This window comes from Triturus cristatus, chromosome 8 (genome assembly GCF_964204655.1).
Source record: "Triturus cristatus chromosome 8, aTriCri1.1, whole genome shotgun sequence".
Lineage (NCBI taxonomy): Eukaryota > Metazoa > Chordata > Amphibia > Caudata > Salamandridae > Triturus > Triturus cristatus.
Window position 1 is genome coordinate 44,677,573 of NC_140591.1, and position 24,546 is coordinate 44,702,118.

Below are 24,546 nucleotides of genomic sequence, written 5' to 3' on the forward strand. Positions count from 1 at the left end.
GATTTCGTATGTCCTTGGGGCCCCATCCTCATATTACCTGGGGCACGTACATTCAACCGGCTGGTTCAGATCAATCTTTGTTAGTCCTCGGTGTCTGTTCTGTAGTTGACGGAGCAGGTCTTCTCTCTCTTTCTGGCGCTCCTGCTCGGTAGGGTGCGTTTTGTTTGTTTCCCTCTTCCGGTCCTCCTGCGCCTTCTCGGACTCGACTGTCCCTGACATTAAATGTCTTCCGGGCGGCGGACCTCTGCTTCCACCTCCTCCAGGTCCATACCAAGCGCCTCCTGGGCCTCCTTCAGGGAGCGCACTGACCGCAGTTCCTTATTCCAGACAAAGGACAGTCTGAAGGAGTGCCCACACTTGTAGCAAATTAATTTTTCTCTTGAAAAATTGGTGGCTAGCCTCAGAGTCCTGCGCCGCTGAAGGGTGAGAGGCGAATGGTCCTGGTATATTCCGACCAGGTGGCCCTCCAAAGCGGTGGTTGCCTTATCATTAGTGGCCTTTATTATGACCTCTTTCTGTCTGAACGAGTGAAGGCAGGTGAGGATATCTTCTTGTTGTCCCGGATTCGACGCTGGCCTCCCAGTCCGGTGCGTACGGTCGAGTATAATCTCGCAATATCCGAGCTCTGGAGCGGCATGTCTGAAGAAGCAGACTACCCAGGCCTCCAATTCCCCACTGTCCGCTTGGAGTGGCACCCTTTTAAGACGGATGTTGGACCTCCTCGAGCCATTTTCCAGGTCTTCCAGGCGCAGATGTAGGTGCTCAATGCAGTCCCTGAGTTCTAGTAGCTCTTGGTCTTGTTCCGTGAATTCTTCATCCCTGTGGTCACCTGCTTGCTCCAGGGAGTCCACGCGGTCTCCAATTTCCTGGACATCATTCTTGAGTTGCTTGATATCCAAGACAACATCCTGCCTGAGGGCCGCAACATTTCTCTGAGTGTGCCAAAGAGCTGTAAGCACTGCGTGATCGACTCCAGTGTTTGGTCACTCAACCGATAGTTGTTCAGACCCCTGGGCTCTGTATTTTTGCAATTCGGTTTGTGGAGTAGGTCTTAGATCGTAGGGTCTTTTTTTGTCCTGTGGTTGGACATCCTGGTGGGCCACTGCCCTTAGGTCCGGGTGCGACGACCAACCCGGCTCCGGGCCCTCCTTAGCGAGTTAGTGTGCATGTGCCCGCCACCAGCTGGAACCTCCGGAGTCCCTCCCCGGTCTAGGGCTCAGGCCTCGCCACTCTGTCAGGTGCACCTGTGCATCGCCTAGTCCGTCTGTATGCACTGGGTGCAGGTATTTTTGCCAATGAGAGCAATTATCTGGCCATACGCATGTGCCGCCTGTCACCAGCCTGTTGCTCTCTCTGTAAGCTTTCTTACTTCTAGGGCCCAACTTGCCCAGCTCGCTCCGGAGAACACTGTGCCGCATCACTGCCGATCCTCAATCCCAGCTCAAATGCTCTGTTCTCTGGGCGCTGGTGGGCCCTTCCCGTGGGCTCACATTCAGCCCCAGGCTCTGTGCCGCCAGTCTGGCCTGTTTCACCCACCATGGCTGCAATCACGGCCCTGTTTGCCTTCGTCACTGTTACAGACCGGCTGTCCCGGAGGGATCCCCTAAACTGCCTCACCCGGGATCGATGCAGCCAGATCGCGAGGCAGTCCACAGCTCAAATTCCAAGGCTCTGCGGGTCCCGATGCGGGCAGGCACCTCACGTTGCCCCGCCCGCTCACCCCCACTCACCTCCGCAGCATATAAAGCCGCCCCTTCGTGGTGTTCAGTGCTCAAGCTGCCCAGTGTCCTCTGTGTCCACTGGGCCCGTACTTCCGTCTCCTGCTCGATAGTCGTGCCGCTGCAGCCACACTTGTGCAGCCTCGGACGCGGGCTCACTGGTCGCGGTTCCGGTGATTCGCTCACAGGTCTGGGCTCTGCTGCATGACAGCTCGTACTTCCGCCGCTTCTCCAGCTGTATGGTTTCGCCCTGCCACCTGACCGCTTCCTCTGTGGGTAAACCTCCGTTGCAGTGGGAGCTGCCAGCTAGCTCCTCAATGTTCCCTCCTCCTCAAGTCATCCAGGATTTATGATCGGCTGCAGGCCGGCAACCTGTCTAGTCCCATCAGCTCTCTGCGAAGGCCGCGGTCGCTCGGCTTTCGTTTGCCTCCACCGCTCACCAACTAAGGTACATGCACCCTGTGTGCCTGCTTGGGGGTCCTGAGGTGCCCTAATTATAGCTTTATTCGGCCTTGGCGAGTGGAGTTCTTGAAAGTCACTGCCGCTCCACCGCCATCTTGGCCACGCCCCTAGAGCAAGCCCTTCAAAGAGGGGGTCATGTCTCCAATTGCAGAGGTAACCACTCTCAGCGGTAGGATAACCTGGGATTAACTAATCTAGGTTTCCCACACTTGCTCAGGCACAATCCACTAGAAAGGTTTGTCTTTTTTCCATATGAGTTACGGTGAGACAAGTGAACCTCTCCAAATACCAGGTCACCTGGCCTGTGTGTCTGAGAGTTCCCAGTCCGATTCAATAACACTTGTTGTTGCCTCTACTGAGACTTCACTTAATGCAGATTCAGCAGCAGTGTGTTTAGAAGGTGTTTACCCAGAATTCAACTACATGTATGTTAACTAACTGTGATTTGGTTTCTATAAGAACTCACAAGTAAGAAACTAAACTATTCCACTGAGGTTAGCCTAAAAAGCCTCATTAGGTTTCTGTACCTACAACTTGCCCAGGGCATGTGCCATCCAGTTCTTAGTCCTCAGGCCTGAACTAAGCAGTCTACTACCTTCCAGGCTGTCTTTATCCCCCACAACTATGTCCCAGCCTGGTTCATTTTAGAGCCAGACCAAACAGGACATGTTCATGACAGGACAGCTTACTGAGCCTGCGCAGAAAAGATACCCAGCACAAAAGCACATGCGCATGTCAGTTGCGTCCGAAAGTGTGCGCAGGAATGAGACACTGCTCATTGGTGCATGCGTTAAGAGGTGGCCTGCACATGCAAATAAGAAACACACCACACAGTACAGCATGCCCTGTAACAGCATCTAATGCACTGAGTACCATTTCTGCGCATGTGCCAGTGAGCTGGGTGTCCTTGTCCTGCTGTAATGTCTGCCATTATCACTGCTCTGTCACAGCTGGATGGTACAGTCTCTAGTTTGTACAGCACAACCAGACATGCTTCTGCAGGTAAGGTATAGTCTTTATGCTGTTGATGTGACACAGGTCTACGTTCACATTTCTCAGAAGTGTGGCATGTTTCTACCTCGTGTGCAGGGGTGTAACTTGGTCAGTAAATTTGAGGGGATGTGATCTTCAGATTTCCCAACAACCGCACTGGGTAAAATACATTATATGAGAAGCAGGGCAGGAAGGTGGCTTAAGGAGCAGTAGGAAGGGCGAGGAGCGTGGATTGTGAGGGGTACTGAAAACTAAATATTCTGTAAAATAAAATTATTTAGACCTTTAAAACAGGGGTGACAGTGTGTGTGTTTTTGTCTGCATGTGTATTTAAAAGTCGCAAGTGAAATGCGACGAACACATCACCTTACCTGACTTAAAAAACCTGCAGCCAACTATTTATTTGTGGGGTGTAACTCTTTAACCACCCCTGCCCCAAAACTACACCCCTGTATGACTCGGGGATATGAAAACCTTCTATGATAGTGAAGAAGCACAAAAGAGGTTAGCCGGGCCCACAAATCCCCAGCTTTTGGTAAAATAACACAGTTTGATCTTCTCAGCAAAGTTATGTCATTGATAGGAAAGTAGGGATGGAGAAGGGAGATGGCAGTTCACGAAATTGCCAGTGGTAACGGAAGTGACATCACACACCCTTCGACATCCTAGGAAGTGGTATATGCTCTCCAACCCTGTATCCTAGGAAGTGATTTCACATGATCTTGATCCTCATGACAACAAAAACGGACATCACTGAAGCCTAAAGTTAACCTAACTGAAAAAATATTGATAAATCACAGGAAAATACACAAAATTTAGATTTAGAAAAATAGGGGTCAAGTCCACCTGTGTTAATCTATATTGACTATAGCTGTTGAATGTAAATAATTTTTGACTTTATTTACACTTCATCATTGTTTATAATTTGTGATATATAGTAACTGAGATCGAGGTTTTGTTAAAACGTGTCCCTTTTCATTAATCCGTAATAAGAGAATGTGGATATTATTAAAAATGTGCAATTCTGGGTGGCGTGGCCGACCACCGAAGGAAATGGCCGCTTCTTCTAGTGGCTCTGTGGCCCAGCCGCCTTCTCCCCAATTATCCGTCCAACTATCCGTCCTCTAGTTGAGGATCAAACAAGCTCTTGGTCATCTGGCGTTGGGGGGGGGATACCTTTGATTGTTGACCGATAGCGGTCCACCCATGCACTGAGTGGAGATGGAGGTGAGGCCTGTGTGGTTTGGTGGTACACCATCCTTAGCTGCCGAGCGAAGGTGGTGGTGTGTGGTGATTCGCTTTAGGGGAAGGGCGGGGTTGGGAGTTCCGGCCTGCGACGTTGATCGCTGTAACTGCGGCACCTACGGAGTGCCCTCTCCTCTGGGAGGGATGAACAAACACCGGCTCTCCTTTTTGTGCTGCCGACCAATGTTCTTGAAGGCAGCGTCAACCATCCGGACCGCCCTCGATGGGTGGTGCTATGTGTGTGTCCCCCTCCCGTGCCGCTTAATTATGTAAGCTCGGAGGACCAAGCTGCTATAGTGCCATAAAATAGCAGAGGCTGCAATGTGGAGAACACAGTCCTAGCCAATCGCCAGCCTAATAAAAGGCCTCGTCTATTGTGCCTCCTCATACCCAGAGGGGGAGAAAGAGCAGTGGTAGAGTTAGGGATAGCCTTCAGACCTGTGTTAAGGATCCATGACATTATGGTAACACTCTACTGACTACTGGAGTCCTGGGAGAGCCTATTTCCCCTTATCGCGTCCCTCTTCTGGCCCAAGTGTCAGACGGACCTTGAGCCAGGGGTAGCTGTACTGCGGCCTTGTAGCTGAGTCTTTGTGTGCTTAAGGTGGGGTGATAGACACAGTGAGAAACCTCACAGGTGGAGGGGGTTGCCTGGCATTCCCGCTGGCAGGCGGCGGTGGCTATCCCAGTGTCTACTGGATGGCCTCTGTAAAATTGTGATAAACCGTAGAATATTGGTAACTCCAAAAGCAAAGTTTGATGTGTCTATATTTTAGGTTTTCCAGCTATACCATTCCACAGGAGTCGATGTGATCCTACTAAAGTATGGCACAAAGTCAGTTGCGGTTGGTTTGAGACGGTAGTAGGGGAAGGTAGGGGGAGGGTTGGGAAATTAATAAAAAATAAAACTTACCTGCTGGTCGCCGTCAACAGCCTCCGCCTCTCCTCGCAGCAACCCGAACAGGAAGCACCCAGGCTTCCAGACTCCCTTAGCCCATAACGACGCTGCTGATAGCAGCATAGTGATTGGTCTTAGCACCGTGGTTCGGCGCTCACAGAGGGAGTGGGAGCCACAGCATACAGCCTGGATGGAGAATATGCAAAGTGTGCATGTCTGTTTGGCTAGCCCGCGATGGCCGGCCAAACAGTCATGTGCACTTTAGGTGCGGCAGCAGCCACTCCTCCCTCTGGGTCATAGTAGCCCAGCCCCACCTTAACCTGGCGGCAACTGGAATACTAAAATTAAAAGGATAATAACTTCTGTTATTATTTTATTTTTTCCATTGCACTGTTTTAAAGCAGTGGGGCGACGCTCCTTCGCCTTAGCGGAGGAGCAGCCACTGAATAAAGTCAGACAAGGTGAGGGCTCTGGAATAGAGGATCAGGAGATATTTAATTTTCAAACATAGATAGTCACTGGTGTTAGTCTCTTTTCCGTGTTGGTTCAGAATCCCCATCAGAAGGGTAAAGGTTGCTTTTCCTCCATTCTGAGAAATGGACCGCTTTTTTACTTTACCACATAGCACTGTTTAAACCTTTTAGTGCCTCATGAACAATATTTGTATGGCACACAGAGGGCCATGCCAAGAGTTATAGTATATATATGTAGAATATGAATCATATTAAATGTATGTACTGTTTTTGTTCTCATAAAACTCATCCCCCCATCAGAATATAGCCACACATTGGTAGCTGATACTGTGGAGGCATCATAAGTACAGTTGGATATTTAAACCTTTATATATTACGGCTATTACAGTATAATACCTTGTTGTTAACAAAAAGGGTTCAGGGATTGCCAGCAGCAGAAGCTCTGAAGAGACGCTGAACCTGCAGTGCCCCCTCCCCCGGCTCCGATTATTGTATGATGAATTGTCCGGCTCGACGGTCAATGATTTGGCTCTTAGTGTATATGTAGGAAATGCAGGGACACGGCCAGGTGCCTATAAGGCACAGTAAGAAGTCGGTGCGGTAGATTCGGTGGCTTGGGCTCCAACACTACTGCTAATTTCAAACTCTGAAAATGGCGAGAAGAGGCATGGGGGTGGGGCGAGGTTTTGGCTCATGCACAGCAACGCATGTGCTCTGGCTTCCCATACTTTTTATTCCATTAGAGAAATCCTCCTTTCACCTTGCTGACTGGAGCGGGCATTGACACAGATTCTTGTGGCAGAAACCAGGTAAAAGGCTGCTCAGGGTTGAAGACCAGCTCACTGCGCATATGCGGAACCACATCATTTCATGTTGTAACAGGAACCCATCTGCACATATATGTATGATTCACTTTGATACCACTGATGCAAGAACTTAGTTACCTGTAACCCCAGCTCTCCAGCACTGAAATCTTTCATGTATTCACACCCTGGGCATCTGCAGTATAGTTAAATAGCAGTAAACATTGTTAAAATGGACACCAGCCTGAACAAAAATGCTTGTTTAGTTGCACATCCACCCCCATTTCAAACAATCCAAACTTCAGGCAGTGAGATGAAAGTGTCAATACTTCTGTTCCCACCAGAGGCGACCATAGCTCAGATTTCAAAGCACAAGCATCAGAAGAGTATGTAATAAATGAGCCTCTGACCCGGGAGGACGGAGCGTCACATTTGAATATATGAAAGATTTCAAAGCACAAGCTTCAGAAGAGTATGTAATAAATGAGCCTCTGACCGGGGAGGAGGGAGCGTCGCATGTGAATATATGAAAGATTTCAAAGCTGGAAAACTCGAGTTATTGGTAGGTAACTTTCTCCTCCCTCATCGGATCTTTCATATATTCACATGTTTGAGTACATATTCAAAATAATACATAATAAAAAACCGGAAGAAGGCTCATCTTTATTGAAGTATGTTTATGAGCACTGCCGTTCACTCTGCTGCGTCAGCTTCTGCATCCACATCTAAGCAATAGTGCTTTGTGAACATGTGCTTGCTCTTCCAGGTGGTCGCATGACAGATGTCTCACTAGAGCACACCAGGATAGAGTGTCACTGTTGTTGTCATGCTCCTGGTGGAATGCGCCCTCCCTGGAGCAGACACTTGGCCTTGGTGTGACAGAAGGAAAGTGCAGGCTGAGGGCCAATGTTCTGTCCCTTGTTAGGTCAGCGGACAACATCTTCTTGCTGTCCAAAAGACATCTGCTCTGATGAACGTATGTCGGTTGTCTTATGAGAGTAAAACCTGAGGCACTTGTATAAGTCCAATGAACGTAATAGTCTTTCTGCTGACATAGATTGATTTAAGAAGATTGTAGAATGACATATTCATTTAAGTGCAGTAGGAAATGAGTATGGATTTGGGACTGGCTCTCAGAATACATTTTTCATTTGTGAACAGGGAAAAAGATAGTGAACGCTTGCATTTCACAAAGCCTCCTTGCTGATGTTAGTGCTTGGAGAAGCACAGTATTCCAAGAGATTCATTTTAAGTGCACTGTGTATTGGTTCAAAGGGAGTTTGCATTAACTGGCTGACAACAGTGTTGAGCTCCTAACAAACTGGAAAACGTCATACAGGTGAAAATGCCCTTAAAAGTCCTTTCATAAATTACTTTGTGATTCTTTCGGACAATAGAGCAGATGACAACAGTTCTGTTCTTCTGAATCTTGATATTGCCATTGATGAACTCTTACTGAAGAATATTTAAATTCACTCTTAGCCAGATCCAACAAGTTTGAGACTATTTGATGCGGTTGTAGGTGAAGCTGAAGAAACTTGGCTCTTGCACCACTGAAATGTTTCCACCTGGTGTTGTAAGTATTTGTAGTTGCCGGAGGACGTGGCTGTGCTAGGGTGTTCTTACTGTTTTGTGCTTGATCCAAGTGGCCGAACTCTAAGTGGTCCGGTGCCATTCTGTAATGGTTAACAACTTTGGGTCATGGAGCGGTATCTCCCTGTGGTGTCTAGAGTGCAGTTTCAGTCAAATGGCTGGGTATGCAGACAGCCGCAGAAATTCACTGTACCAGTTTAAGCAATGATCAAGTATCCCCTTCAACACCCTGGAGTGAGGGAAAACTGATGAAAGGCGCAAGCAAAGATTTTGGACCAGCTGGTCGAAAGAGCATTTACTCATGGCCCCAAAATCAGCTTCGGAAGGAGTGGCATTTCTTGTTCCTCTGTGTGGTGAACAGATCAGTCGTGATTTGACCCTTTTGTCGCAGTTTGTAATCAACTTGGTCCTGGTATAGTTCCCACTCGTGGCAGTATATTTGAGGAATGCATTACCCTGATCGATTTGCAATCATAGCAGATGGTCCACAGCAATGTTGATCTTGTGAGAAATGTCCCAGTAACATAGTAGTTGAGCCTTTTCTGAGAGGGGGTCAGGACCATGTTCTCCCCTGCTGGGCTTTGTAGACCATTGACATATTGTCTGTTCTGATTACAACCTCCTGACCTCCTATTCTTAGTAGGAACTCCTATATGCTATAGATATGTGCTCCAATATATGGTCTGAAACATCTTTTCTGCAACTCACCAAAGACCTCTGGTTGCTAGTGATTTAAGATGCTGTCTCAAGCAAACCATGGATGAATCGGTTTGCAGTACAATGTTTCTGTTAAAGTTAGGAAAGAGACCTGGTTTTCGATTTGTTGGGCTGCTCCACAATAACAGTGCTTGCTTCGGTTGTCCTGTGACTTGGACTATATTGTCCCATGAGCTGTTTCCATGGAGTGCCCAATTCTTTTCAAATCTTGTCTGAAGCTTGCAAAAAGGGATGAGGCCTATACAGGACGACATCAAGCCTAACGGGGACTTGTATTGTCTTAGTGGGAATGATTGCTTTGCAGATAGACTCTGTCATGGCTTGGAGATTTATTGCTCTTTCAATAGATGGAAACACTTTTCCCAGGAACTGTATCTTCATTTGGGGTTCTAAATATGATGCCTCCTTGTTCAGCGTGAGACCCAAGTTCTGAAAGGGGTTGATGCAGCACGTCATAGAAACCTTTGCCTTTTCCTTTGACGGAGTTTTGACGAGCCAATCATCCAAGTATGGGTAAACTTGGTGACCCTGTCATCCGAGAAAGCAGCGACTGGTGATAGCCTCTTAGTGAAATTTGAGGTGCTGATCTAAGATCGAAAGGGAATGCCTTTAATTTATAATGTTGCCCTGCCACTGATAATCTTTGAAGAACATGTCTAATTAATGGTGAACGTTTTGCAAAGAATTGCTAGCCATGGATTAACTATCAAAAACGAAAAATGTCAATTAAGACTAAGAGAAGACAATTATTTAGGTCATCAAATATCTGTTAATGGTATTAGACCCAAAGGTAGCATTGTAAAGGCTATAGAAGACACTCCATGCCCAAATAATAAAGAACAGTTGAAATCATTCTTAGGGCTTGCTGAATATTGCTCTAAATTCGTACCAAACTTTGCAGATCTCGTAGAACCAATGAGACTCCTCCTTAAGAAAGGAAGTGTGTTCGAATGGAATTACAAATGTGAAAATGTGTTTGCTAGTGTGAAAAGATTTCTTTCCCGTGCTCCATCTCTGGGACAGTTTGAGCCCAATAGAAAATCCATTTTAATTTCTGATGCAAGCAATGTTGGGCTTGGGGCAGTTCTAATGCAGATGTCTGAGGAAGGTGAGAAACTTATAGGTTTTGCTTCACGTAGGTTACAAGGAGCCGAAATATCTTATTCAGCCATAGATAAGGAGGCTTTAGCCTGTTGCTGGGGGATGGCACATTTTAGATATTACCTGTGGGGTTTGCCTTTTGTTTTGAAGACTGATCACAAACCACTTTATTCATGTTTTTAAAGGGGGTCGTGGTCTAGATGGAAGTGTAACTCCTCATATTTCAAGGTGGCTTTTATCTGTGCTAGATTACAATTTAGTGGTAGAGTGCGTTTGTGGCAACAAGAATGTTATTGCGGATTGTTTGTCTAGGATGCCAGTGGAGGATGATTCATGTATGCAAGTTATGGAGGATCAAGTGGTTAGTGTTGATGGTGAGTTTGCAGTTGGACAAGAAGAGTGGAAGGAGGCAGTACAAAATAGTAAGGAGTATAAGGTGTTGATGGAGCTCGTTATGGGTTGTTGGAAGGATTTTAATGGCCGTGAGGAGTGATTAAGCTATATTTGACTGTGGGAGATGAGTTTAGTGTGCAAGGGGATCCAGTTTTAAGAAGAGATCGTATAGTTCCCCCTAGTTTGTTGAAATCGACATTTTTAAAAATTGTTCATGAGGGACATTTGGGAAGGAGTTTAACTAAGAGAAGGTTGAGGCAATCTTTTTGGTGGCCGGTAATGGACAGAAACGTGGAGAATTTAGTACGAGATTCTCATGCATGCAGTAATAGTGATAAAGTAAAAGTGGTCAGAGAACCTCCTTTGAGATGTGTGGATTTGCCTATGAAGCCATGGGATAAATTGGCATTGGATGTATTAGGTCCTATTGACAAATTGGGCACCAGTCATTGGTTCTTGGTTGTGTTGGTGGATTACCACAGTAAATGGTTTACGTGCAAATCCATGGGACAAGTCACTACTGCTTATGTGATCACATTTCTTGAAGTATTTCTTGAAGAGGGTGTACCTAGAGTTATTGTTACTGATAACGGTGTTCAGTTGGTTTCTTCTGAAATGGGAAATTTTCTTTCTAAACTTGGAATCAAACATGACAAGGTGGCTTTATTTCTTCCACAGGCTAATGGACTTGTTAAAAGGGTAAATCGTGTTGTAATGGAATGTATTCAACTCTCTCTAGCTAATGGGTTGTCGTGCAAAGAGGAGTTACGGAAGATGATGTGGGCTCACAGAGTCACGCCTCATTCTGTCACTGGTGTTTCTCCTTTTATAGCATTAAAGGGAAGAGAGCCAGGTACTAAGGCGTCTCCTATGTGGCTTCATGTGAAGAATCCAGTGTGGGTTGATCGAGAAGAAATGAGGTCCAGGGTTTTTGATTGCCAGTGGCGTAACAAAGTCCTGTATCTTATATCCTGGGATGAGGAAATAAAGTGCTGTTTTGAAATATTGGCTGCAGGAGGGAGACACGTTGGGGTAAAGGTATGACAACTGCTGTGGGAGTTAAGCAGCAGTCCCAGAGCACAGTAACTAGAGATTTGTGTATTTTGTCCTGCCAATAAACTGGTCTTCACATTTTGCTGTTTCGTCTATGCAAAGTAGCATTTTAAAGGAAAAGAACGCTTGCTGTTTTATGCAAAGTTTGCCTAGCCTTAAGGATATGTTCAATGTAAATCGTCCTAAAAGGTGTGATTTTTCTTGTGCCTGTGGCAAAACGAAAAATTTAACTATCTGTCAAATTGTAATTTCTTGCCCTATAACGTTTAGAAAAAAGAAAGATTGCTCACCTCTAGGAGCAACAGCCTTATCACACTTACTTTTGTGTCCCTTCATTTTGTTGAACAGAAAAAGTTGCAGTTCATGAGCCTGCTTTAACCTCCAGAAACTACACTTAGCTTGTCTGTGGTGCGGTCGATTGCCCAGTGCTTGCCTCAACTTGTTACAGCTGACTAAGTTTACACAAATGAAATCAGCAGGAGGGAAGGCAACAGTGATTAGAAGAGGCGAGACCGCGCCCCGGAATTCCAGGCCAGAAAGAGCAGCTATTGGAGGGTGTGGTCTGACGCCGAAGAAGATGGCAGCTGGTTAGCGCCGCTCCGGATCGAGACTCGAGGATTTTTGTTATGGCGGGCGGCGTCGGCTCCCTGTGACCTTCAAATTCACAGGAATTACCTTCCGAACACTTCTGGAACCTAATGGCGTCGTTTGCAGTCGTGGTAAGCCCGATGATGCTTCTTTTACTTGAAATGTGTGGTGCATCTCCGTGACTGGATTTGAGGCCGCCATTTTGTTTCCTCTCATCCAATGGCGCATTATTGGCAACGTTGCACTTCTATTTTCAGTCAGAGAAAAAATATGGCTTACCTCAATACCTCTCAATTTTGACTTTTTTGCCAGTTTTTAACGTGCATTTCCTCTCTGCACTTCTCTGCTAATGCAAATTAACTTTTAATACTGCTTACTGCTATTTTTAGGTCTCGCCTTGCTATCGAGTAAGCGATCGCAAAGCGAGACTATAGTAAGGGGAATTTAAAAGTGCTCCAAAAGCGGATTGCATGGCGAGCACGCGCACAATCACGCGCATCGTGCCGCCATGCAATCCGTTTGGCATCGCACTTCAAAGGGTCCGCTCCCCCGCCTGGAATGCGCTCCCCCGCCACCGCCAAGCGCGCGCGCACGCCATGCTCCGCCTGGCTTGTCTTGTTTACAAATGCCGCTTTTTTCTTTCCGGCTGCAAATTCTCTCCTTTTCTCTGGTGAGCTCTGCTGGAAAGAGAGTTAACTACTTGGGCGGGCCTATCGCGATCACTTTCACTTCGCTCTCTCACCCATTTGCTTTTTCTGCTCCTCCCATCCCATCCACGGATCCCATGTTGCATTCGCCCATCTGCGGCCGCATGTTGCTTCTGCTCCTCCCACACAGTCCAAGGTATTGATTTCTCTTTCAGCTCCTGGCATATTTGTAATTAATTATTTATAGGCTGAGCTGTGACATCAAAGAGCATTTTTCTTTCCGGCAGCACATTCTCTCCTGTTCTCTGGTGATCTCCGCTGGGCTCATCTGCTGGAAGGAGAGTTAACTACTTGGGCGGGCCTGACTTTTAGTACCTAGAGGTCATTGGTAACATCACAGCGCTATCAAACAGTTCAGGGCCATTGGTGTCAAGGGATTTGATGACGCAGAACTTTAAAGGAATACTCAAGGAACTAAGCTCCCTTTGTTCTTACTTTAAAGTTACTATGATCTCGCTTTGTTCTGACTTCTGGAGGAGTCACTACGTTCCCTGGCCAATAATTTTCAGTTTTTTCGCAGATATGATGCACTCCACAAAGAAGGTCATGGCCATTTATGCGGAACTCCCCAGTCAGGCGCCTGTAGCTCAAAGGCCATGCCTAGCCTTTTGCCAAGAGACATGGTGTTGCAAGACTGATAAACTTTCAGGAAGCACTAATACCCTGGTTCTTCCAAGTCTAACTGCCTCTATTTAACATCCATCTTGTTCGGTTTTCCTGCTGCCTTGTTATTTTTAGGCATTGGGAGATTAAGGGATTCACCCAGAATCACAGGCTTTTGAGCTGATGCCGAGATTTGTCCCTGGTTCCCCTGTACCAAAGTCAGCAGCTCTGATATAACCCCGCATCGATCCTCTACCTTTTCCTCATCTATAAAGGGGTTTGCGACCACTAAAAATTTTTTTATATTTGCCAAACCCATTTTATTTTTATCCCCCTACTCGCTTCTTCTCGCCATCTGCTTTTTCTTTATCTCACTCTCTCTCATCCCTTTGCTACTCCTTACCTCCCTCCATCACACTTCCTGGTTTCTTTTTTCATATCCCTTTATTCTAAATTCCATCTCTAACCAAACTTCTAAACACCTCTAGCAAAACACTTCTCGTGCTACTAGTACTGCTTTGTGTTCTCTCACGAAGCACCATTGTCGAGGGCAGTAGTGATGCCAGCTCCTTCCTCCTCCCAACACGTATGCCTGTGGGTTCGTTTTACCGTATATTAGTGTTTGTTCTGCTCTGGTAGCTGTCCTCACACACTGTGCTGCTTGATGAGTGGAATTAAAGTCGAAAGAAAAGTTTTTGTCGGTCAATTTCAATAGTGGGGTTATTTTTATTCTTACAGTCATGTCAGTCAAAGAAATACATTTTCTCTCTTTATTCTGCAGACGTTTGGAGGCCCTGCTCTTTACTATCTGCGTAGTTTTAATTGATTTTGACAAATAAAACTTTCTCTAAAATACATAATTTCTTCACGTATTTCTGTCATCACGTGGTCCATTAGTTTATTTCTTTTTTCATATTGAAGCAATTTCATCTCTTTACAGTTTTCTTTTCAAAAACGATACCAGACACGAATCCGGATTTCTCTTTTGGAAACCTCCCAAACTTTGTAGGATCGTTTTCACTTATTTCTAAAGCCCGACCAAGCTTTGTCAATTTATGCGTCCTATTCCCGTTTCTACTGTGTACTGTTTGTGAGAGCCACACCTCACCACACCAGAGGCACAATACAATGGCTTCTATTTGGGATTTCCACTCTATTTTGTGCTCGTGAAAAAAAACCTGCAGCAACAGAGTCTGGTAGTAAGTCTCCATGTTGTCATTTTTGTTTGTTTTGGTATGTTACACTGTCAGTATTTCTGTAGTGCATTATACTATGGTTGCATTTCAGAGCTTTCTTGATCTGTGTGCCTTTTCGCCTGGTTCTGTTTTTTCCATTATTCCACTGTGAATTGCCTTTTGGTTTTGTATGGGGAGCAGAGAAATGTGTAGTTTAGTCATGTTTTGTTTTTTGGTTAATGGGAAAGTAAAATATTTTTTCCCCTGCTCAAGATTTGGTAATGTGTTACGTGTATGGATGGATGTGCCTAATGGCTTTGCCATTTGTAGGTCTTGTTACAGAGGGCCACCAACTTCGCCAAGCCTCTGATGACCGTACATTTTAGGCTCCTTTTTGGCAGGCCGTATATTTTGCTCTGCACTTTGAATATCGCCCACGTTTATTATATTGTACACCTGCCTGCTGTTCTGTGCCGGTAAAACTAACTTAAAGCGGCCTCGAACACACCCATCCCCCATTACCTCCGATGGCCTTTATGCACCGGGTGAATTGAGGTGAGCAGGTGGTACAGCACAGAAAGTGGTTTCACATCTGATGTCCTGACTCACACCACAGGCTCATTGCACGCGCGCACTGATCTCTTGTATTTGAGAACACAATTGTTTTTCCTTTAATAATGTATTTCACAATGCACACGACAAAAGCCAGACAAAGTTATTGTGGCCATTCAAGTGCTTAAACAAGAAAGTGTGATGCAGAGACTTACAGATACTGGCTGCCAACGGGTCCGCGTCTCCTCGTGATGCGAGGGTGTCCTTTCCACTGTCCATTTCCGAGGAGAAGGCACCAAAACACACGTGCTTGCATACAGGCCTACTTGTGACAAATGTAACAAGCATTTGCAATGAACAGGGCTCGCATTTGCAAGAGTGTAAGCTATTGGCATTGTAAATGACAATGCCTTTTATTTATGTTTTGGAAACCAACACGTAAATAAAAGGCATTGACATTTACAATGCCAATAGCTCAGACTCTCACAACTGCGAGACCTATTGCATTGCAAATGCTTGTTCCTCTGTGTATACGGCCAGGTCTCATTACATTGTGGCAACCTTGCTAATGCCCTCTTTATGAGAGTTGGTGAGCCTTCCGAACTATAACATTATATTCGATTTTTGGCTCTCATCAATTTTTTATTTGCATTTCCTATTTGAAATGAATTAAATGAAATGGGGTTTTATTAAGCGCGACTGCTGCCCTTAGGCGTCCAAGCGCTAATAGAAAGGATAGTGCCTTGAGGAGAGCAGCTAGGGGGAGTTAGTTGTTTACAGTGCTTTGGCAAATATAAATGGACTTATTAATATCATCCGTTGCTGCTTTTACTTAATTTTTCCTCTCAGTGTGTACAGCCAAATCTCATAACTTTGTGTCAGCATTGCTAATACTTTTGTTATATGAGAAGTTGGTGAACTTTCAAGACTGTGATATTATATTATATTTCTGTGTCATCTCTATTACTTGCGATATTGTGTCATACACCACTTGTCACAAATTCGTGCAGCTTTTGCCTCTTTATTAGTGCAACGCACATGTCTATTGGGAGGATTAAGGCTGGTAGAGGCAACTTCAACGTCCACTCCATCACCACGTGCTAAATCCACCACAATTCATACCTCAAATCCTTTTTCAGTTGTGCATGGGGATATGGAGGATTTGGATCATTCTATGCATAGCCACCTCACAGAAATGGCGACCATATCGCCAACATTTAATACTTCTACCCCACATTCCTCCACACCAAATGGGAAAAATGCGCCTAAAATACCAACTTCTTCGGTGTTATCATCAACCAAGAGAGTTAAAAAAGATCTGCCTTCGCCGACTGCATCTCCACCACCAACATCCTTAGATCTACTTCTAGAAGAGATCCGAGCTCTTAAACCATATATGGAGGAAACAAACATACACTTACAAGCCCTGGAAGATAAATGGTCCACTCTTGGCCATAAAATTATTTCAATGGAACGTCAAATGGCCCCTCTACAAATCTCCTCTCAGCAGATTCACCCCATCTAAGCGGAAATTCTACAATTGCAGAAACACGTGGAAAATCTTGAAAACCGAGGCAGGTGTAACAACTTAAGAATATATGGTTTTAAATATACAACAGCTCACAGACTTGGCCGTCCACCTCAGAACTCCTCTATCCAATGTAATCCGAGAGGTGTTATTCTTTAATTTTTGGAATTCACGGATTTGTTGAAAGTCTTACAAGCAGCTAAACTCAAACGGTGCATAATATGGCAAGGTTCTCAGTTATTCTTCTCTCAGGACTATGCGAAAACTACAGCAGACTAACGGAAGACTTTCCTAGCTATGCACCCTGCTCTACGTACTCTGAATGCCAGATTTGGTTTAATTCATCCATGTTTCTTTAAAGTAATTTATAAAAACAAAACAACCACCTACGAAGATCCAGCTTTACTTCAACAATTTCTCGACAGCTGCAGAGATGATTCCATGGAGTTTGCAAGATCATCTTCTACTTGATCATTTCTTTTCTCTTGCTAATGTTGTTGATTATAACTTTACAAATATTCTCATGATTGTCTAATATTCTCTCCTTATGTCTCCATATTGTAGGTGCCGTTTTCCCTGACCCATCCATTCTTGTGTAATCCGTTTGAACTCCTATCTCCTCATGGTCTCTCCCGGAGTTTCGGGACTGGTTGTTCGTCTTCTCTTCGTGGCTTCAACACCCTTCATCCATGTTTGAGTTTCTGGTATGTGTTATTTTGACCTGCTTTTTCATCTTTTTTTCTTCCTTTTTCTCCTATTCACTTTCTTTCTTTGATTCCCTCTCTTTTTTCTTTTCCTATCTCGGTTTCATTATCATTCTCTTTGTATCTTAGTTCTTCCTGTCGGAGTGCTTTTTTTTTATTTTTCTAAATATTGCAAATTTCTTATACCTATGTTTTGCTGTAATACTTCACAAGTTCTACTTTATATAGTTGATTAATGACATTGCGTGTTATTTCCTGGAATGTTAAGGGTTTGGGTACTCCCATTAAAAGACAGAGGGTACTTACCCATTTATCTAACCTCAAATCAGATATTGTATTTTTACAAGAATCCCATTTAATGGCTTTAGAAGTTCTTAAGCTTAAGCGACAATGGGTGGGACATGTTTTTCTTCTCCAGGCTCTAGCAAAAGAAATGGAACTGTGATTCTTGTTCATAAGAAACTTAAAGTTTCCCTTCTTTCTCAAGATTTAGATGATGGTCGATGGTTAATTGTTCATTTTAAAGTCATTGATGTACCTATCACTTTGGTTAACATATATGCACCTACTAAACCTGACAGTAATTTCTGGCCACACATTTCTACTGTTTTGATGTCTATTGCTACACCATATGTTATTTTCGGTGGGGACTGTAATTTAATTGTCGACCCCTACATTGATCGTACATCTAAAACACCTTTTATTTCCTCTCCAATGCATCAACATTTTACCATCCTCCTTTCCCACAGATCCCTTGTTGATTCCTGAAGACTCTGCCGTCCACAACTTTGTGAAAACACTTTTTTCTCCCCCACTCATCTCTCACAATCACGCATAGACTATTTATTCGTATCAAAAGCACTAACGCAATCTATATTGCAAGCAGACATTGGATCCATATTGATCTCTGACCATGCTCCAGAGCTGGTCAGCTAAACTCGGGGGCAGGTCACAGGGCCAATATTGTCTGGCACAGGGTCGGTCTTGAATCCCCTCTTGAAGTTTTGCGACCATTACCTAAAACCACTGATAAAGGAAACTCCCTCATTCGTTCAAGATACAAGGGATGTCTTGATCCTAATTGAAACCAAGAACACGAGGGCCTCCAGTTGGATGTAATCGTGACCTTTGATGTAGAGGTCCTCTACACTGACAACCCCCAACAAGCAACACTGGAGGTTATAGAGGAGATCCTGAGATCAACATATTGGACATCAACAACCCCCATAAGTTTCATTATGTAATGCGCTAACATAGCACTGACGGAAACCATTTTTCAGTTTGAGGACCGTCTCTACCATCACAGACAAGGGACATCAATGGGCAGTACATTCACCCTCAGTGTGGCATGTCTCTACATGTCAGACTTCGAGGCCAAGCACATACTTACAGACACAAACCCCTACAAAGATATCATCCTGTGGCGTCGTTACATTGACGACGTTCTTGTCTTTTGGAAGGGTGATCAAGAAAATATCCAAGCCTTCATCACCTGGTCAATGGCTTGAACCCGTATTTAAACTTCACGGCTAACATTTCTGACCAGGAATTACCCTTCCTGGATTTAATGATCAGCCTCAAGCCTGACAAACTGGAGACAAGGACTTACAAGAAGCCCAGAGACGACCACATCCCTCTCTTGTACAGCAGTTTCCATCCCAAAGCCCTTCAGGGTAATTTACCTTAAGGGAAATTCCTTTGGATACTATGAAACTGTAGCAACCTGGGTGACTTCATCAATCAATCGTCTGAGCTCACATACCATCTAGCCAAACCGGAATACCCATTGAGAAATACAAGAACAGCCCAGAAGAGAGCCATAAATAATAACATGGAGTCACTCCTGGAGGCACAACCTAAATCTGAGGAAAGGAATCTAAACACGTACATGCAAGAATCGAACATGATCAGAAGGGTAATAGGAAAACACTGGAGGAGTCTCCAGATCGGTGAACCTGCACCTAGTCCTCCCAGATTTGCATTTAAACAAACAGCAAACCTGAAAGACATGCTGATCAATACCAGACCCAGAAAGGGGGAGCCACGACAACAATTGTGGAACCTGCCCCGTGGTTGGCCACTACCCATGTGGGCAATGTGTAGTTTGAACCCTGACTAGCGCAACCAAGACGATGACATTAACTAGCACCTTCACATGGACGCAGACAAAACATACGAACTGCAATACACGCAACTGCGTCTACCTAATCACTTGCCCGTGCCAACTCAAATATGTGGGGATGACAACACGCCCTGTGAAAACAAGAATAACGAAGCACAGAAGCAATGTTAGATGTAAGAAGACAAACACCAAAATGTGTTCCCACTTTACAGCAATGAACCAGAATTTCAATGACCTACACTGGACTATCCGGAAATCCCACCTTAAATACATAAGGAAGCTCTCTTCAGGAAGGAGCAAAACTGGGTGTTCAGGCTCTCTTCTCATATCACAGGGCTGAATGACTATATCCACTGGGGTGAGCTGAACTAACCAGTATGTTTACATTTTGCCACTGACGCAAATTAATCAGAATATTTATCCCTTACATCTTCAACTGAGTACATCCCAACAATCACACAGGTGGGACCGTGCCCCACCAGAGACCTGGAAAATACCATATAACAAACTCATCCCCTCACGGGGAATCAAAGTTTATAAAGGTGGTACTACACTTGAAATAACTCTCATGGGTCCTGAAGGCACACCCTCTTCCTACCGACATAACATATATCGAATAGGGCTAATTTATGTATCCCAATAAAGTGGTACTTCACCTTAAATGTAAAAAACACAAGGAAAAGGATGGCCTTGCTCTAGTCACCAGAGCACCTCTTTGGAAAAAACCCTCATTGGTCCTGGAGGCACACCCTCTACCTACCTAACATATGTCGAATAGGGCTTATTTATGTGTCCCAATTAGGTGGTACTACTCCTTAAGTGTAAGAAAACACAACCCTAGAGGTACATCTAACTTCCGTATGCATGTTGAGCAGTGACCACTTAAGTACATCAACGCAGTGTTTGTCCGATTGACTACAAACTCACCCAAGATGCCCGCTGTTTCTAACGTTAACGTGCAACTCTTAAAAGCTCCCCCCGTTGCTTTCCCTTACGGGACCCAGAGCTGGGGTAGGGGCATGGATAGTTTCCACTCCGCCTTCCGTGAGTATGGAAATCTTTGAATATGCTACATAAAGTATGCCACAGCTCCCGGTAAGACAATGGATATCACTGTGATTGAACGCCTGTCTTCTGTACACTTCTCACCCATACACTGGTCGTGAGTAACAACTCGCTCTGTCTTAAAGCTCCTGTCATCACAGACCTGCATCATCTGTGGTGAGTGTATTCAGCAGGCCGTTTCAGACATAGGGAACGCGCCTTTTTACTATAAGTGTACACTGCCTATAATCACAATGAGAGCAATGGCAAACAGAGCCGCGCATTTTGCCCGCATTGTTTGTGTAGATGTGTACTTGGTTGTCGCACAAACTATGGGTTAGATGGCTAACCCCGTTTTGGGTCACAAACAAGTTCGTAAATATGCTGCAACAGCCCTTAGCATCCACTGTGACTTGTGGACTTACCCACAATATGAGTCTTTTTGTCCTGTACGTGTTTAGATCTCGCCTACGCAGCGCGCATGCACTACATAGGAGGGCCTTTAGCCGTCGCTCTGCTCTTTTTGAAGCACACACTTGTGCTTGTTGCGGCATCCACCTTGCGGGAGCGAGCAGCGGCGCGCATGCTAATTGGCTGTTGCTCGCTCCCGCAAGGCGGATGGTGCCACAAGCACGAGTGTGCTTCAAAACAGTCATTAAGCAGAGCGCGGGCGGTCCAGGAATGTGTGTTTTTATCTGTCTTTCACAAGTATCAGTAGCAATATTTATTTGTTACCAAACTCGTTTACTTTTTGCTTCGGTTGTGTTTTCTGTATGGATCGTGTATTTGGAAAAAAAGCCTATTTCATTGTGCATCTAAAATCCGTTTTTGTAGGTGAATGGTTTAGAAATCCTGGTTCCTATAACGGTCAGTATCAAGGCATGTTTTTTTCTCTTATTGTTTTGTTTTGTTTCAGTTTCCCAAAATGGTAATTGCTGAAGTGAATTCAGTGTCTAAATGTTGATCTGATTTAACTATACAGCGAAATAAAATATTTGTAATATTTGCCAATGTCCTTATAATTTAGCAATAGACCTTTGCGCTGGAACGTGCCTTTTCGTCCCCCCGCCAACACCCTCCAGCCCCCCGTCACAGAAAAAAAAACACCTACTACCTATTATCCACAGTTATGGTGTTTTCGAATATTTGACCGGGCAGACAGAATTAGGCAACCTTTACTTTTTCTTTGCATTTTTATCACCTTTGGATATTAACTACGTGCAGATGCAGCGGATTAGGGTGGGATGCTAAAATTCCTGTCTGTGCTTTGCCCTACAACCTATCCGCCTTGAACTGAAGGCCAACCAAAACGAGCCCTGGTAAATCAGTGTCCAGATTTCCTCTGGCTGCGAACTGCACCCGTGCAGAAGGTACAGGTGGGGAAGTGGGAGAAGGCACGGTCTGGCTTGAGACCAGTTTCTCGCTCTGCTCTGTGCACCTATTGATTACTGCCTACTACCGTGGGAGGGTGCTGGCCTCCCTTGCCCCTCCCTAATGCAGTTCTTTAAAGAAAAAAAACAGCTTCCTTTTAAATGACAAAGTGATTCTTTTACGCAGTATTGCAACAAATTAAATCCAAAGTTCCTGTTATGTGCTCGCTGCACCAAAATCGTCTAAAATAAAAGCAGAACGCGAAAGGTAAAATAAGTTAGGGGATTACATGCAAGAAGGGCTTCACAGATCTCTCTCCAGGAGAGCCTGTAATATGAATATGATGTAATATGTGTTTTCGGTTCAGATAAGCAGTGTCTCGCTCTTCGCCCTCATTCCAAAGATTGCACTCTTGAAACCATGAGGCTTGAAGCCCTGCTCCCCATATCTCAGTGCACGGTGCATTCTTTATTTGGTTAGTACGATGGAAACACTGGACTGGTGGAATATAACTGAATAAATAAATAGACAAGAAGCGCACTGGTCACTCGCCCAGTGCAACCCTGCGGTGCAGACCTCATTGATATTTCAACGCTGCTGTTTGTGTTTTTTTAAAAACTTTTATTTAATTGGGAGAGACCATCAAAATACCAAAAAACAAACTTCAACATTAGACAGTCAATAGTAAAACCAGTATTGACATAGCCAATAGGTCTTGCCTTTGGGACCTTATAAGTGTTTAACCATGCAACAGTTCATGTTGTTGCACCAAGGATATTGTGCTGCATAACTAAATACTTATAAGGTCCCAAAAGCGAGACCTATTGGCTATGCCAATGCTTGTTTTAAGGTTGGCTCAATGATGAACGTCAGATCATAAGTCTATGTCACAGCTATGATTTGGAAAGGAGCTCCTCTATCTTCAGAGACACGTATGAAAATGTAATTTGCCGCGATATTCACGCCGAGCTGGTTATAATTAGTTAGCCATACCCATAATTTTACATCACGCCAACGGCGCTGTCACACACTGGATTTTTCCAGTTAACTCTCACTTTGGAGCACATCGAGGCACCATACAGGAGCTACAAAATGAGTTCCCCTTAAGGTCAATGAATGCTTCACTACTGCCTCATCAACACTGGGATCAATTGGCCACCACGAACTGTGGGGTGTTTCTGTCGCACATTGCCTAAAAGTTGTTTTTATTATCACTTTCTCTTTCGGGTCACACAGTCTAGATAAATCGGACATGGTATTCATTTGCAAAGCTGGTAACTATTGTATCCCCTCACTTTCAGAACCAGCATTGCAGTAGTGTGAAGAGTTTAGAAACTCTCTCTGAAACTATCGGTCCTGATGAATTGTCACGAGGCTATCATAGGCAAGAAACATGTCTACCTTCTACACCACATATGCCCTTTAGGATCATTGTGTCCAGTTAGGGATCTTTGCTTTTAGTTAGGTTAGTGAACACTACGAATAAAATTTAGGCAATAGGGTTGCCCTAAACCTTTGTAGACACAACTTTGCACTTACTACACTACCTATTCCACACACCCACACGCACCTAACTGCTTCTTCAAAAACATCTCCGACAAAGAGCCCCTTCGTGGGTGCCCATCGGGCATTGCAGCGCCAGCCCGACGAGGAGCAGGACCAATGATGAAGCATGACATCTTATGAGGTGTGTGAGGGCACTTTTTCTCAGACCTGAACATTCACACTTGCACTTAGGAACTGCATACCAATCAGATATACTCCGTTCACGTTTGGGAGTACGTGTGCAGGACCTGTTTAAGCAGCTCCCTGTTCCTCTCTTTTGGAGAATCCTACAGCCCCCATCAGGTGTGGAGGATAGACAGCAACAGTAGCCCAGCTTGCACCTAAGATGAGAACCGACCCCCCCTCCCCCTCCCCCGGCTACTTTTTACCACGTGATTTGAGATTGTCCATGTATACCATGGCCAGAATCGCACACAAGCCAAGTGACCTTGAACCTAAAGTTGCCGTCCTGGGAATAAGGGAGCCTGGTCCTCTTCTAGGGCACAAAGATTGCATGCAGGGCTGGGATTCTTGCTAGCCAAGCATGATATTGCGTACCACTGATGTCAGGTTACACCTCCCTCTGTGGGTGAATGGCTGAGCAGCATGGACTATTGTGCACCCACAGAGCAGGCAGTTTACTGTAGAAACTCTGCAAAAAGATGTATAAGAAGATCTGGGGTCCATGGACTTCTCATCATGGTTTCACATAATTTTACCTGTGGCCTTTGGTTTTCCTGTACAATTTATTTGGTATCAAGTCGATTCATGAGAGGTGTAACTTCAAGGTTGGTCCCTTTGCCTCAGTTTCACTGAACTTGCGTTTTTGTAATGTTTTGCTACTAAAATCAATAAAAAGTGATATAAAAACATTAATCGAGTTGTACTGTAGGTCCTAATACAAGTGAAAGAGAATTGTTAGAGAATATGAAGGTCAGGACATTTTGGGTAGAATCTATTTAGGCATTTTAGAAAAAGCGTATAGGTCAACTGCGTATACGTCCTTGTCTAATTGGAAATTGCTTTAGTCAGGGGCTTTTGAAAAGGAGAGGCATCCCATTTTTTCCAGTTCACAATAGGGTGAGGACAGGAACAGTAATATTGTTTACGAAGGATGGGAGATGACTTCAAATGTAACAGTAAAATGATCTGACCAGG

At 44.7% G+C, this 24,546-nt stretch overlaps 1 protein-coding gene and 1 pseudogene across 2 annotated transcripts in view; both read left to right on the top strand.

The window, feature by feature from the left end:
* Positions 1-24,546, top strand: part of LOC146799975 (uncharacterized) — a 255,248-nt pseudogene that overhangs the window by 197,642 nt on the left and 33,060 nt on the right. The gene's annotated exons all lie outside the window — the stretch shown is intronic.
* Positions 1-24,546, top strand: part of LOC146799976 (uncharacterized) — a 73,020-nt gene that overhangs the window by 20,139 nt on the left and 28,335 nt on the right. Inside the window, exon 2 of the mRNA XM_085620924.1 lies at positions 17,167-17,306. Coding sequence (XP_085477050.1) covers positions 17,167-17,306 — 140 coding nt within the window. The remainder of the gene's footprint in view (positions 1-17,166; positions 17,307-24,546) is intronic.